The following is a 14,824-nucleotide window of genomic DNA, read 5'->3' on the forward strand; positions in this document are numbered from 1 at the left end:
GAAAATGATTTGAAATGAGTAATAAATACTGCGGGTATAACAGGAAAAAAAAATTGTTTCTCTTGATATGCGTAAAGTGACAACCAAAAATAAAAATCTATTTTTAATATCCATACCAAGTAAAAGTAAACGGAGGAGTATTATATTTATAACAATTTTCATCTTTTTTGTAGGCTGAAAGATGTCAGGAGTGTCGTTGGTTGACAGAAATGGAAATCTTTCATTTCCTTTGGGTGGGGCATGGGGTATAAGGGATCATAAATCCACTCAGGTTTCTTCCAATGAAGTGAGGATGAAAATGAGAGGTTTCCAAAAGGACATAAATCAGGGAATTAGTTGAGTGCTATATACCATTCATAATATAAACAGGAAAGCTGACCCTTCAGGTTGCCCAGTTGGTTTGGAAGGCGGTCATCTATACCTCAATGCCTTCTGGGTTGAGCCTGTTGCACATGGCTTGCCTAGTGCGATTTATCTCCCATGTGTGGTTTACAGGGGAGGTTTACCCGGTACGCACCAACTGTAACGGCTGCGGATACACATGGGAGGTTTACCCAGTGCACACCAAGTGTAGCGGCTGCGGTTTCCCTCTTGTCAAAAATATAAACAGGAAAGCTATTTCATTCGTTCCTTGGCAAAAACTCATTTCCTGTTCTTCCTGAGTTATCGAGCTCTGTTTCAGAGTCCCAAAAGATCCATTGAACCCACAAAATTGCATGATACAAACATATAATCACTAACAAGTAGAACTATAAGAACCCCTACCTCCTTTCTTCTAGTAGCCGAAACTAATACAAAACGTATATTACAAGCCATTTTTAACTTTCAGGAAAGTAGGGCAGAAGAAAATAATGAAGAAAGACAAGACATTGCCATCAAGCAGACAGCCAAATGATCCTAATGCCCTTCATATCGCGCTTACTCCACCATTGCATCTACCGAAGCTTCTGTAGCTTGCTTATCAGATTTCATTTTTCCCTTTCCTGTAAATTTGTAGTTAATAAGCGAAATTAACAAAGAATCCCTTGTCCAAATAAGAATGTAAAAATAGCAACTCTATAGGAACTTGCCTTTCTTCTTCAATTGCTTCAATTTAAGTTTTGAGCTCCTCTTCATGGGAAATTTAACAGGAGTTTTATTGGCATCTTGAGTTTTCCCTGAATTCATTGGGAAAATACGGAAATATCGATCAGTTACATAGATCAGCCCCCTCCACATAGGAAGCAACATATTCATATTGGAAGCATTAAATCTACACTTGTAAACACATAGAGTAAAGCAACAAATTGATAACTCTTTCCTACTAAACTAGCAATCTCAGCTCAATATAAGAAATAGACTAGCATCAACATTATAGCTCTCTAGCCTAGAATGGATCCAAGTCACTAGGTTCTGATTCTAACTAGCTCGAGTCTGGGGCAGAGCTAGTAAGAGGAATTGAATCCCCTTCGCCAAAAAATTATACTGTGCAAACAGGGTAAAAATACTATCTTTTGGTTATATATAAACATTTGAATCCTCTTAACATAAGCAAAATTCTATAGTAGTGATAAAGCGGGTTCAAAAGTTGCTTTAGGTCAATTTAAATCCCAACTATTGCCATTCTAGTATTTTCATTTTTTGAATCCCCATACATAAATTCCTGGTTCTGCCACTGGCTCGAATAGCAAATGCCATTGCTCCCACTGCTCTCTTGAAGCAGTTGTTTCAGTTCATCTATCTTGTAATGGATTCATTCTCTCTCTCTCTCTCTCTCTCTCTCTCTCTCTCTCTCTCTCTCTCTCTCTCTCTCTCTCTCTCTCTCACACACACACACACACACACAAAAGCTCATAAGCAAAATGCTGCAGCAGGTTCGAACACCCTGCTTAAACACTAGGTCCGGAGAATCAGCTACAGCAGTAAATAACTTACCATCAGCAGCATCAGCTACTGCCATCTCCACATCCTGCATTGTAATCACCCCCTTTTCAATAGCCTCCTTTTGATCCTGTTTCACATCATTCACAAGCCTCAAATTACAAATTTGCACCTTTATACATACAGAAATTTAAAATAAGGAAGGAACTAATACTATTAGAGATTACAGACCCTGCGCCATTTCTTGAACAGCTTGCGTTTACGCTTGCCGGAGATAGAAAGAGGTTGGGCCTTCTGCTTAAGCTTACGGGTATTTGGGTCCCCATGTTTTGCTCTCTTACTCTCTGCGATTACTGCTCTCCTCTTCTTCTGCACCTCGTTAAATTTCGCCATTACGTTATCTCGCCTTCACCTTCAATACTATAGTCTTAAACCCTAGTTATTTTTCCTCTGCCGCTTTATACGTGTACGCCGCCGCTTTACGTTGACCCGGTTTATGTATCGACCCGCTTCACACGCCCGTTCTATTTTTTGGTTTTGTGTAAATAATATAATGAATAGTGATTTTCGATTGGTGACTTTCGATTATACACTCAAAAATATTTATTATTTTAATTTCTTCTTTGGTCCTGCTTCATAACATGTAAATCACTTTCCACTCAAAAGTTAAACTTGTATATTTTATAGCTTTTGGGTATTAAATTTAGATAAAACTTAAATGTAATCTATGATCAAATTAAATTTTGATTAACAAAAACGACAAAATACTTTTTAATACACAAAGACTTCTGTCATATTCATTATGGCACTCCTTATTGCGTAAGGTGTAGTCGAAACAATATTTCCCGCATCTAAAAGCAAATAATATAGTCTCTGCGTTTTGTTCGACTATTGTGTTTTAGTTCATTAGAATTATTATGATCTCTTTTTTAAATGAAAAATTCGCCAATCCTAAAAATTCAAGATATAACATTTTATGAATGGTAGATATGACAACGGCAATAGAGAAAAGTACATTAAAAAATTTCTGGCATTCGAGAATATACTTATGCTGAAAGAATGTCCAAGGTGGGGTATCAAGATAAACAACAAATTAAAACAATATGCTTGTCATATTTCTCCTTTTGTACAAAATAGTGACCCATTATTGATGTCAATAATACATTTATGATGTAATACACAACTAGGCTAATCACAAGCCCTCCATTTCGTATACTGGTGTAGGAGCATTTATTTACAAACAACTTGACTGCCCCAGGTATTGTGACAAGGAGACAAATTCAAGTACGAAAATGATAGTCCAATCTGTTCTAAAGATGGGAGTTCTAGAGATATTTGGCCTCAATCTCTTCCAAAGTAAGCCCCTTTGTCTCTGGTATGATGAAGAAGATGAATAGAAGAGATAAAACAGCTATGCCCCCAAAGATAAAGAAAACAGTTCCAGCCCCCAGTAAGACCTGCAATTTGGAGTAACACAAAATATAGTTTCTCAAAGACCTATTTGTTACCAACTCATAGTTGATTTTGAAAAAAGACATCCATTTCAAAAGCCAAATAATACCAGTCTTAAAAGAAACATATGATGGAAAAAGGGTAGTGACCCAAGAGTGAATAGCCTTGAATACACAATCCACCAGTACCTTGTCAACTTAAGATGGACGGCCAGATGACATAAACTTGTATGAACAAATTACATCACCACTTCTAGATGATATAAACTCACCAATGGCAAATATGACGTCTCCAAGCAATAAAGAATTTGGGTGCTAGACCAAACTATCTTGTGCAATTATACTTCGCGTAGGGGATACCCTACGGTTTTATCCATTAACAATCATAAACCATGATATTCCTTAAGGTGCCAACTATGTCCTTCTATTGGTCCCTCGTACATCTTCAATTTAACAAAGAAAACTAATCCTATGCTTAAAATTAACTCTGATGCACAGATCCGGTTACTGTTACTACAATCCTAATCTAATCCAGGAATCACGATAGACTAGTACACTTAATCACTTCTGGTGTTTGTCAGGAGTCATTTTAGACTTATAAGTTAGTGCAGGGACAAGTGTAAGAGTTAGAGATTAACTAGTTTTAAGAACCCCATTTAGCATTTTAGTAAAGACGGAACTAAGTGCAGTATTTAAAACAGTAAAGATAGTGTAAGAAAAACGTTAAAACTTACTGAAGTTTATTGGATGAACATTACAAAAACGTAAGAAAAGAATAGCATAAGAGAATACTAGAGGAGGGGGGTCTTTGAAAATTGGGAGAATTTTCGGTGTGCCTCTTACGAAGGGGATGGAGAGCCTTATATAGACTAGAGAAGAGATGCCTTTTCATCTTAGGCTTACAAGTGTACCATTTAGTTTTGTCAGATAATAGTCGGTGGTCGACAAAGATTAAAGTGGGCGGCTACCTTTTGAAAAAGTAAAGTCTAAAGTGGGCGGCTACCTTTTGAAAAAGTAAAGATAAGATTCGTCCGATCTGATGATGGATCGTCCGATCTGATGATGGGCCTTTCTATTCACAATTGGGGTCCATGTAGGCCAAAGCTATTCCCTTTGGGTTGCACATGTCTCCATTGCTGCTTTCTCCAGATGAAGCAGCATCTTCGATTAATTGCATAATCTGGTGTTCTTCGTAATTGTCTATGTTTTGTAGGGCTTGCTTGAGCTTTGCTTTGGATGAAGAAGCTTTAGTAAAGCTTTGTTGAACATTCTTTGCTGTTTGAGAGTATAGCTTTTGATCTTGATTTCTTTGGACAAATATTTGATTCTTTCAAATTCTGCCTTAGAAAAATTCCAACTAATAATAAAAGAAATTCGTTTCTGAATAAAGTATTTGCACATTTTAATGTGCTCTGGTAGGGATGATATTGCTTCTTTGGTCTGAAAATCATCAAACCTGTTAAGGAATTGCTGAGGTAATATTTCTTTGTTACCTCCAAAAATGTTCCACCATTCGTAGAACCATCTTGGGATTATTGCCTTGGTGACTTCTAGACAATATTTGATGAACTGGTCTGAGGTATAAGAAATTGAACCAGGCAGTTTTGTAATCATGCCAATTGTAGGTTTGGGGTCTGTGCGCCATTGATAGAGCTATGGGTGTGTGTAGGTGATCTGCAAACAACTCAAATAGTGATAGAATCTTTTTTATATTGACTCTAGAGTAGTTGATATACTCCGGATTTTTCTCATTCAAAGTGTGTTCCACTTCTATGGAATCAGTATCTATTAGGATGACTTCATAGTACCTTCTTGTCTTGTATGGATTTTCGGTATCCACATAATTGAAATCCGTAAAACATGGTTTAATAAGGTCTTCTATCCTGAGACCTTCATATTCTTTATCTAGTGCTAATAAAGGTAGTACCTAATGGTAACATATTCAAATTTTTCTTTTTTGGGTGTGTCATCTTGTGACTTCTTTATTGAGGGATTAACTGCTTCTGCAAAAGTCTCTGGGACTTTTATGGCGTAACTCTCTTTGGTTTGAATTGAGGAACTTGAAGATGCTCCTCTTTCAACAGGTTTTGCTGATTGGAGATTAATCGGTTTTGCTGATGGAATTGGTAACTTGGGATACTCGGCTAGTGCTGTATACCTGTTCTGGAAAGGAAGTTGGGGCCTTTGAGGGGCTGTTGCTTTGGTAGGAGTAAAGGGAGGAAGAACAAATGGTCTAGCCATTTGCGGATTATTGGTTTCTTTTCCTTTGGTAGGAGTATTAGGCTTGAAGGGCCTCATTTTTTCCCTGTAGAAATTTTCTTTTTAGAAAATCAGGTAAAGAGTTATTTTTTCCTTTAATAAAATCTATTTTGAAATCAAAGCTAGATAGTAGAGCTTGCCATCTAGCAAATATTTGTTTCGAAACAAGGGTTTTAACATCATTTTGAAGAATTTCTTTGGCTGATTTGCAATCAACTCTAACTAAAAATTCTTTGTTAATAAGATCATCTTGAAACTTAGTAATACATAGTACTATACATAAGACTTCTTTTTTAACAGTAGAGTAATTTTTCTGAGCAGAATTCCAGATGTAAAACAAACAAGTTGTTCATGGGATTCTAGGGTTATCCTTTGTTTAAGAATTCCTCCGTAACCTCTGTCGGAAGCATCTGTTTCAACAATCATAATTATGCTCCCAAACAACAAACTCCCAAGACAGCAAAGAATGTTCAACAAAGCTTTACAAAAGTTTCTTCATCCAAAGCAGAGCTCAAAGAAAAGCTCAAGCATGCCCTACAAAACATAGACAATTACGAAGAACACCAGATTATGCAATTAATCGAAGATGCTGCTTCATTTGGAGAAAGCAGCAATGGAGACATGTGCAACCCAAAGGGAATAGCTTTGGCCTACATGGACCCCAATTGTGAATAGAAAGATCCATCATCAGATCGGACGAATCTTATCTTTACTTTTTCAAAAGGTAGCCGCCCACTTTAGACTTTACTTTTTCAAAAGGTAGCCGCCCACTTTAATCTTTGTCGACCACTGACTATTATCTGACAAAACTAAACGGTACACTTGTAAGCCTAAGATGAAAAGGCATCTCTTCTCTAGTCTATATAAGGCTCTCCATCCCCTTCGTAAGAGGCACACCGAAAATTCTCCCAATTTTCAAAGACCCCCCTCCTCTAGTATTCTCTTATGCTATTCTTTTCTTACGTTTTTGTAATGTTCATCCAATAAACTTCAGTAAGTTTTAACGTTTTTCTTACACTATCTTTACTGTTTTAAATACTGCACTTAGTTCCGTCTTTACTGGTAATTGAAGCCGGAGTGTTGCCACAAGTACAGTGGGTTTTAGTGCAGTGGCATTCATTACCAGATTGGCTAGAATCGGATTTATAAGCGATGTAGATATCTTCTTCATCGCTATACTCATCTGATGAATAATTTAGAGAGGAATCAGAATTGGCTTCTTCTAGGATAGAGAAGAGTTCCTTTTTGGTATCATCACTAATTTCTAGAAGATTGATTTTCTTCTTTTTCTTATCAGATTTGCACTCATTGGCCATGTGTCCGGTTTTTCCACAGTTCCAACAGACATCTTTGGATTTGTTAGAAGACTTAGAAGGTCTACGAAATTTGGATTTCTTTCTAGGTGTGTTTTCAAAATTTATGCGAGATTTGCTACGGTGAATCTTTCTGGAAGATTTATAGCTCTTGTCTCTTTTTGAAGAGTGAGTAGAAGGAGCAGCAATAGAGGTAAATCTGAAGTCTTGACAGAAACTTCCTAGTTCTCTTCTAGAGGAGTGTCGCTCTTTTTTGAGCTGATTTTTAAGCTTAATATCAGTGCAGAGTTCAAGACCCACAACATTGATGATGCTAACGAGGTCTCCATAGGTCATTTGATGATAAGGAATTTTACCATCACAACGATCTTGGATTTTTGTTCTGACCTTGTTTGCGAATAGAGGGGGAAGTCCGTTGATAAAGCGTTCTTTCCAGAAATCTAGATGACAGTCAGGTCTAATCATAACCTTGTTGATGAATTGGTTTTTATACCAGATAAAGTCATCTAGGGTTGGGCAAGATAGATTGTTTAAGATTTGCAAACTTCTATCTTGGAAGAGTTTGGGTTCTCCGATGAAGTGTTTTGCGATACGATAGAGAAGGATAGCACAAGCGTCTTCTCTAGTGATCTGAGAGGTTTTTCCATAGGGGTACTCTCAGTTTTAACAATTGTTTCAATGGTTGTAGAGGAGTATATGGCTTGTTTAATCTCATCAGTGAAATAATTATTCCACCAATGTTTTAACATGCCTGTGAACTCAGCTACGATCATGGAGGCGGCTTCTTTGTCAGAGGAGCCTCGTATTTTATAGGTTGTGATAGAAACACCCATTTCATGGAGTTTACTATATATCTGATGTTCAGCTAAGCCATCGATGTTCCATTCCATGATGCTTCTTCCTTCGTGAGCAGTAGAGTGGAGAAAATAATTTTCTTCGAACTGAACATCTGGGAATGAAGGGCGATTATGATAATTTTTTTGATTATGATAGCGATCATTGGAAAGTTTGTGAATGAGGGTGTCATTGAGTTTTGGATACTTATCTCTGGAAAATTCAGTCATTTTGAAACCGGGGTTTGGTTCAATATTCTGACTGGTGCTTGGTTGTGAAAGAGTTGGTTTTCCACTGAATAAAGATTTTTCTTTAGAATCTTCTATTTGTCTGGAGACAACATGAAGAAGTTGATTGGTGTAGTTGTTTTGTTCAATGATACGATCAACGTCAGAACACACAACCATACTAGTAGGCTTTTCGCTTTTAGTTTTAAAAGGAGAGGCAGAGATAACAATGTTGGATACTGGGATTTTTATCCCTTCCAAAGGAGGAGTGACAAATTCAATGACTTGGTTAGTGGTCGTGTACCATTTGTTGATCAAGACTTGCGGAAAAGATATTTCAAACTATCTAAAGAAGTCGATTTCGCATCTAATTCTTTTCATGTCTGACATCCAACAATCTCTGATTTTTTCTCTTTGTTGAAGAGAATATGTGGCAACATACCATTTTCTCTTAGTTTGATTGTCAGGATGAGTCCAGAGACGTTCAAGGGTCTCGGGATCTGGAGTGAAAGTATTTCCTGATTTTTTAATCATTTTGAGAAAGACTGGTACATTTGGAGAGGAGGTTTCAAATCTTCTGAAAAATAACATCATTCACCCCTCTAAATCCCCTTGGAGTTGTTCTGCTTTTTATGTGAATAATAGTGCAAAAAAAGAAAGAGGAGCACCACGATTAGTTATAAACTATAAGCCTTTAAATGTTATCCTTAAATGGATTAGATATCCCATTCCTAACAAAAGGGATCTTTTAAAGAGAACTTACAAAGCTAATGTTTATAGCAAGTTCGATATGAAATCTGTTTTTTGGCAAATTCAAGTAGCTGAAAAAGACAGATACAAAACTGCTTTTAATGTTCCCTTCGGTCAGTATGAATGGAACGTTATGCCATTTGGGCTTAAGAACGCCCCCTCAGAGTTTCAGAATGTTATGAACTCCATTTTTAATGACTATAGTTATATGTCTATTGTTTATATAGATAATGTACTTATCTTCTCTGAAAACATAGATTCTCATTTTAAGCATCTCAACACTTTCCTTAAAATAGTTAAGAGAAATAGTCTAGTGGTTAGTGCTAAGAAGATTAAACTCTTCCAAACATCCATTAGATTTTTAGGCCATGACCAATACCAAGGTTCTTACAAACCAATTTGTAGAGCCATAGAGTTCTCTTCTAAGTTCCCAAATGAGATTACAGATAAAACTCAGCTTCAGAGATTTTTAGGAAGTCTCAACTATGTTGAAGATTTTATCCCAAACATTAGACAAGTCTGTGAACCTCTATATAAAAGACTTAGGAAGAATCATGTTCCTTGAAGCTCTGAACAAACACAACCAGTCATCCAAATAAAAGGTTTAGTACAAAACCTCCCATGCTTAGGAATCCCAAACCCAGAAGCTTTTATGATTGTTGAAACAGATACTTCCGACATAGGTTACGGAGGAATTCTTAAACAAAGGATAGTAAAACAGTAAATATACAAATATCTAACAGATATTGTACCTTAAAATCAAAAATCTAATGGCTTCTTAGTAGAGTCTTCTTGGGTTTACATCTGTTTTCTCTAAAGTCATCTTAGCGACGGGATCACCTAACAAGGTCTAAACGCCTACCTCGGCAACAACGTCTGAGCCGGATATTAATCGGTTACTTCATACTTATAGAGAAAATAAAGACCTCATACGAAACTTAGAAGCATTTTAGAACATGATTTTAAAGAACAGTAGTAAGATAGATATAAGCATAGTCAAGTTTTAAAATACAATATTGAAAGTAATTTTGCCATGCCCTACACAGTATATGTACTTAGCTGCTCATGCTAAATACGTACACTGCCTATTGGCTCTGATACCAGTAAAGACGGAACTAAGTGCAGTATTTAAAACAGTAAAGATAGTGTAAGAAAAACGTTAAAACTTATTGAAATTTATTGGATGAACATTACAAAAACATAAGAACAGAATAGCATAAGAGAATACTAGAAGAGAGAGGTCTTTGTAAATTGGGAGAATTTTCGGTGTGCCTTTTACAAAGGGGATGGGGAGCCTTATATAGACTAGAGAAGAGATGCCTTTTCATCTTAGGCTTACAAGTATACCGTTTAGTTTTTCAGATAATAGTAAGTGGTCGACAAAGACTAAAGTGGGCGGCTACCTTTTTAAAAAGTAAAGTCTAAAGTGGGCGGCTACCTTTTGAAAAAGTAAAGTGGTTATTTTAAAAAAGTAAAGATAAGATTCGTCTGATCAGATGATGGGTCTTTCTATTCACAATTGGGGTCCATGTAGGCCAAAGTTATTCCCTTTGGGGTTGCACATGTCTCCATTGCTGCTTTCTCCAAATGAAGCAGCATCTTCGATTAATTGCATAATCTGGTGTTCTTCGTAATTGTCTATGTTTTGTAGGGTATGCTTGAGCTTTTCTTTGAGCTCTGCTTTGGATGAAGAAGCTTTTGTAAAGCTTTGTTGAACATTCTTTGCTGTCTTGGGAGTTTGTTGTTTGGGAGTTCAGCCTTTGATCTTGATTTCTTTGGACAAATATTGGATTCTTTCAAATTCTGCCTTAGAAAAATTCCAACTAATAATAAAAGAAATTCGCTTCTGAATAAAGTATTTGCACATTTTAATGTGCTCTGGTAGGGATGATATTGCTTCTTTGGTCTGAAAATCATCAAACCTGTTAAGTAATTGCTGAGGTAATATTTCTTTGTTACCTCCAAAAATGTTCCACCATTCGCAGAACAATCTTGGGATTATTGCCTTGGTGACTTCTAGACAATATTTGATGAACCAAGTGTGACCTGGTCTGAGGTATAAGAAATTGAACCATGCAGCTTTGTAATCATGCCAGTTGTAGGTTTGGGGTTTGTGCGCCATTTGATAGAGCTATGGGTGTGTATAGGTGATCTGCAAACCACTCAATGGTGATAGAATCTTTTTTATAGTGACTCTAGAGTAGTTGATATACTCCGGATTTTTCTCATTCAAACTGTGTTCCACTTTTATGGAATCAGTATCTATTAGGATGGCTTCATAGTACCTTCTTGTCTTGTATGGATTTTCGGTATCCACATAATTGAAATCCGTAAAACATGGTTTAATAAGGTCTTCTATCCTGAGACCTTCATATTCTTTATCTAGTGCTAATAAAGGTAGTACGTGAATGGTAACATATTCAAAATTTTCTTCTTTAGGTGTGTCATCTTGTGACTTCTTTATTGAGGGATTAACTGCTTCTACAAAAGTCTCTGGGACTTTTATGGCGTAACTCTCTTTGGTTTGAATTGAGGAACTTGAAGATGCTCCTCTTTCAACAAGTTTTGCTGATTGGAGATTAATCGGTTTTGCTGATGGAATTGGTACTGGAGCTGGTAACTTGGGATACTCGGCTAGTGCTGTATACCTGTTCTGGAAAGGAAGTTGGGGCCTTTGAGGGGCTGTTGCTTTGGTAGGAGTAAAGGGAGGAAGAACAAATGATCTAACCATTTGCGGATTATTGGTTTCTTTTCCTTTGGTAGGAGTATTAGGCTTGAAGGGCCCTCTTTTTAGAAAATCAGGTAAAGAGTTATTTTCTCCTTTAATAAAATCTATTTTGAAATCAAAGCTAGATAGTATAGCTTGCCATCTAGCAAATATTTGTTTCGAAACAAGGGTTTTAACATCTTTTTGAAGAATTTCTTTGGTTGATTTGCAATCAACTCTAACTAAAAATTCTTTGTTAATAAGATCATCTTGAAACTTAGTAATACATAGTACTATAGACATGACTTCTTTTTTAACAGTAGAGTAATATTTCTGAGCAGAATTCCATATTCCAGATGTAGAACGAACAAATTGTTCAGGGGATTCTAGGGTTATCCTTTGTTTAAGAATTCCTCCGTAACCTATGTCGGAAACATTTGTTTCAACAATCATAAAAGCTTCTGGGTTTGGGATTCCTAAGCATGGGAGGTTTTGTACTAAACCTTTTATTTGGATGACTGATTGTGTTTGTTCAGAGCTCCAAGGAACATGATTCTTCCTAAGTCTTTTTCTCATGCTACTCTCATGATCTAACACTTTGGTACTGTGAGAAGGCACGGGAGAAAATATGTTATTGATATTGGATGAACAATACAATACAAGAGGTCCTTATTTATAGCTATACTATACAAGGACATACTACTCCTCTACCAATGTGGGACAATACTACACTATATACATGTTGTAAACTAACACTCCCCCTCAAGCCGGTGCATACAAATCATATGTACCGAGCTTGTTACATATATAACCAATACGAGGACCAGTGAGAGACTTGGTGAAAATATCTGCAAGTTGATCATTCGACCTCACAAACTTTGTAGCAATCTCTCCTGAAAGTATCTTTTCTCTGACGAAATGACAATCAATCTCAATGTGTTTAGTTCTCTCATGGAACACCGGATTATGAAGGGCAGCTTGATTATCGCACACAAGTTCCATCCGACTGATTTCACCAAATTTCAACTCCTTGAGCAATTGTTTGGTCCAGACTAGCTCACATGTTGCCATAGCCATTGCTCGATATTCTGTTTCTGCACTAGACCGAGCAACTACATTCTGTTTCTAGCTCTTCCAGGTCACCAAATTTCCTCCTACTAAAACACAATATCCAGACGCAGAACGTCTATCAGAAGTGATCCTGCCCAATTAGCATCTGAGTATCCAATGATCTGCTAATGACCTCGATCCTCAAAGAGTAACCTTTTGCCTGGAGCCGATTTTATATATCGAATAATGCGGACAACTGCATCCCAATGACTATCACAGGGAGAATTCATAAACTGACTTACAACACTCACAGGATAAGAAATGTCGGGTCTAGTCACTGTGAGATAATTTAATTTTCCAACCAGCCGCCTATAACTTGCAGGATCGCTAAGCGGCTCCCCATGTCCTGGCATAAGTTTAGAATTCGGATCCATCGGAGTGTCAACAGGTCTGCAACCTATCATCCTCGTCTCCTCAAGAATGTCTAAAGCATATTTTCTTTGAGAAATAACAATACCTGAGCTAGACTGGGCAACCTCAATACCTAGAAAGTACTTCAATCTGCCTCGATCCTTAGTTTGGAAGTGCTGGAAGAGATGCTGCTTCAGATTGGTAATACCATCCTGATCATTGCCAGTAATAACAATATCATCAACATAGACTACCAGATAAATACAGAGACTTGAAGCAGAGTGCCGATAAAACACAGAGTGATCAGCTTCACTACGAGTCATGCCAAACTCCTGGATAACCGTGCTGAACTTACCAAACAAGGCTCGAGGAGACTGCTTTAGAACATAAAGTGACCGACGCAAGCGACATACAAGGCCAGGAGACTCCCCCTGAGCAACAAAACCAGGTGGTTGCTCCATATAAACCTCATCTTCAAGATCACCGTGAAGAAAGGCATTTTTAATGTCCAGCTGATAGAGGGGCCAATGACGAACCGCAGCCATGGATAGAAAAAGGCGGACTGAAGCCACAAGATGCTACATAACTGAGCATCGATTTTTGCCCAAAGTGCTATTGCTTTTTCATCTCCATCGCTAGACTGTTTGATTAGATGATCTTGAACACCTTGACCTCTACACCATAACTCGACAGATGAAGCCCAAACTAAGTACCTTGAACCTCCCATTAAAGGTTCCGAGATAATAATAGCACTAGAGCTTCCAGAACTCATGTTTCTAGACCCAAAAGCATCAAATCCCAAAGACATTGTTGCAAATTATTACCAAATAAGAGAAAGAATCAACTGTAATCCAGTGAAACAGTGTACGGAAACACAGAAACAGAATATTGAAATATTGTAGCTGCCGGAATCTACTGTAGCTGTCGGAATAGTACTGTAGCTGCCGGAAAAAACTCAAAGTTTTCGGAATGAAATGAAAACAGTAGGGGTAGGATCGGAATTACCAGGCGACCTAACTGTTCTGAAGGAAGATTTTCAAAAAATGGCCAGAAGTGGTCGTGCGCGCCGGCGCGTGAGCTTCTGGTGGCACGTGGAGGCGCGTGAGGAGGCTGCTGCCGGAGTTTTTCACTGGGGTTTGGCCGTCGGACAGTGACGACTCTTGTGGTAGTGTTGGATTTTGCACAACACTGACAGAAATGAAGCAGATAGAAAAAAGCCTTAAAAAAGTATTGATTTCTCTTTCCCGGAATCGCTGGAATTTATGCACAGCGATAAGTCTCTCACAATTGCTCCGATACCATGTGAGAAAGTACGGGAGAAAATATGTATATTGAATGAATGAATAATACTACACAAGAGGTCCTTATTTATAGCTATACTATACAAGGACATACTACTCCTCTACCAATGTGGGACAATACTACACTATATACATGCTGTAAATTAACACTCCCCCTCAAGCCGGTGCATACAAATCATATGTACCGAGCTTGTTACATATATAACTAATACGAGGACCAGTGAGAGACTTGGTGAAAATATCTGCAAGTTGATCATTTGACCTCACAAACTTTGTAGCAATCTCTCCTGAAAGTATCTTTTCTCTGATGAAGTGACAATCAATCTCAAAATGAGAATCTATGTTTTCAGAGAAGATAAGTACATCATCTATATAAACAATAGACATATAACTATAGTCATTAAAAATGGAGTTCATAACATTCTGAAACTCTGAGGGGGCGTTCTTAAGCCCAAATGGCATAACGGTCCATTCATACTGACCGAAGGGAACATTAAAAGCAGTTTTGTATCTGTCTTTTTCAGCTACTTGAATTTGCCAAAAACCAGATTTCATATCGAACTTGCTATAAACATTAGCTTTGTAAGTTCTCTTTAAGAGATCCCTTTTGTTAGGAATGTGGGATATCTAATCCATTTAAGGACAGCATTTAAAGGCTTAT

General features: G+C 37.4%; 2 protein-coding genes across 2 annotated transcripts in view; both read right to left on the minus strand.

The window, feature by feature from the left end:
• Window positions 1-700: 700 nt before the first annotated feature.
• On the minus strand, window positions 701-2,305 carry LOC107797187 (uncharacterized). The gene is made up of 4 exons (XM_016620050.2): window positions 2,092-2,305; window positions 1,915-1,990; window positions 1,071-1,157; window positions 701-983 (listed from the first exon to the last, which is right to left on the minus strand). The coding sequence occupies exons 1-4, from the start codon at window positions 2,251-2,253 to the stop codon at window positions 919-921; spliced, it is 390 nt and encodes a 129-aa protein (XP_016475536.1). The 5' UTR covers window positions 2,254-2,305; the 3' UTR covers window positions 701-918.
• Window positions 2,306-2,953: 648 nt separating this feature from the next.
• The window catches only part of LOC107797191 (D-xylose-proton symporter-like 2), a 42,892-nt gene continuing 31,021 nt past the window's right edge, over window positions 2,954-14,824 (minus strand). The window contains exon 14 of the mRNA XM_075251887.1: window positions 2,954-3,317. Within this exon, the coding sequence (XP_075107988.1) occupies window positions 3,186-3,317 (132 nt within the window). The 3' untranslated portion in view covers window positions 2,954-3,185. The remainder of the gene's footprint in view (window positions 3,318-14,824) is intronic.

This window comes from Nicotiana tabacum, chromosome 4 (assembly GCF_000715075.1).
Source record: "Nicotiana tabacum cultivar K326 chromosome 4, ASM71507v2, whole genome shotgun sequence".
Classification (NCBI taxonomy): Eukaryota; Viridiplantae; Streptophyta; class Magnoliopsida; order Solanales; family Solanaceae; genus Nicotiana; species Nicotiana tabacum.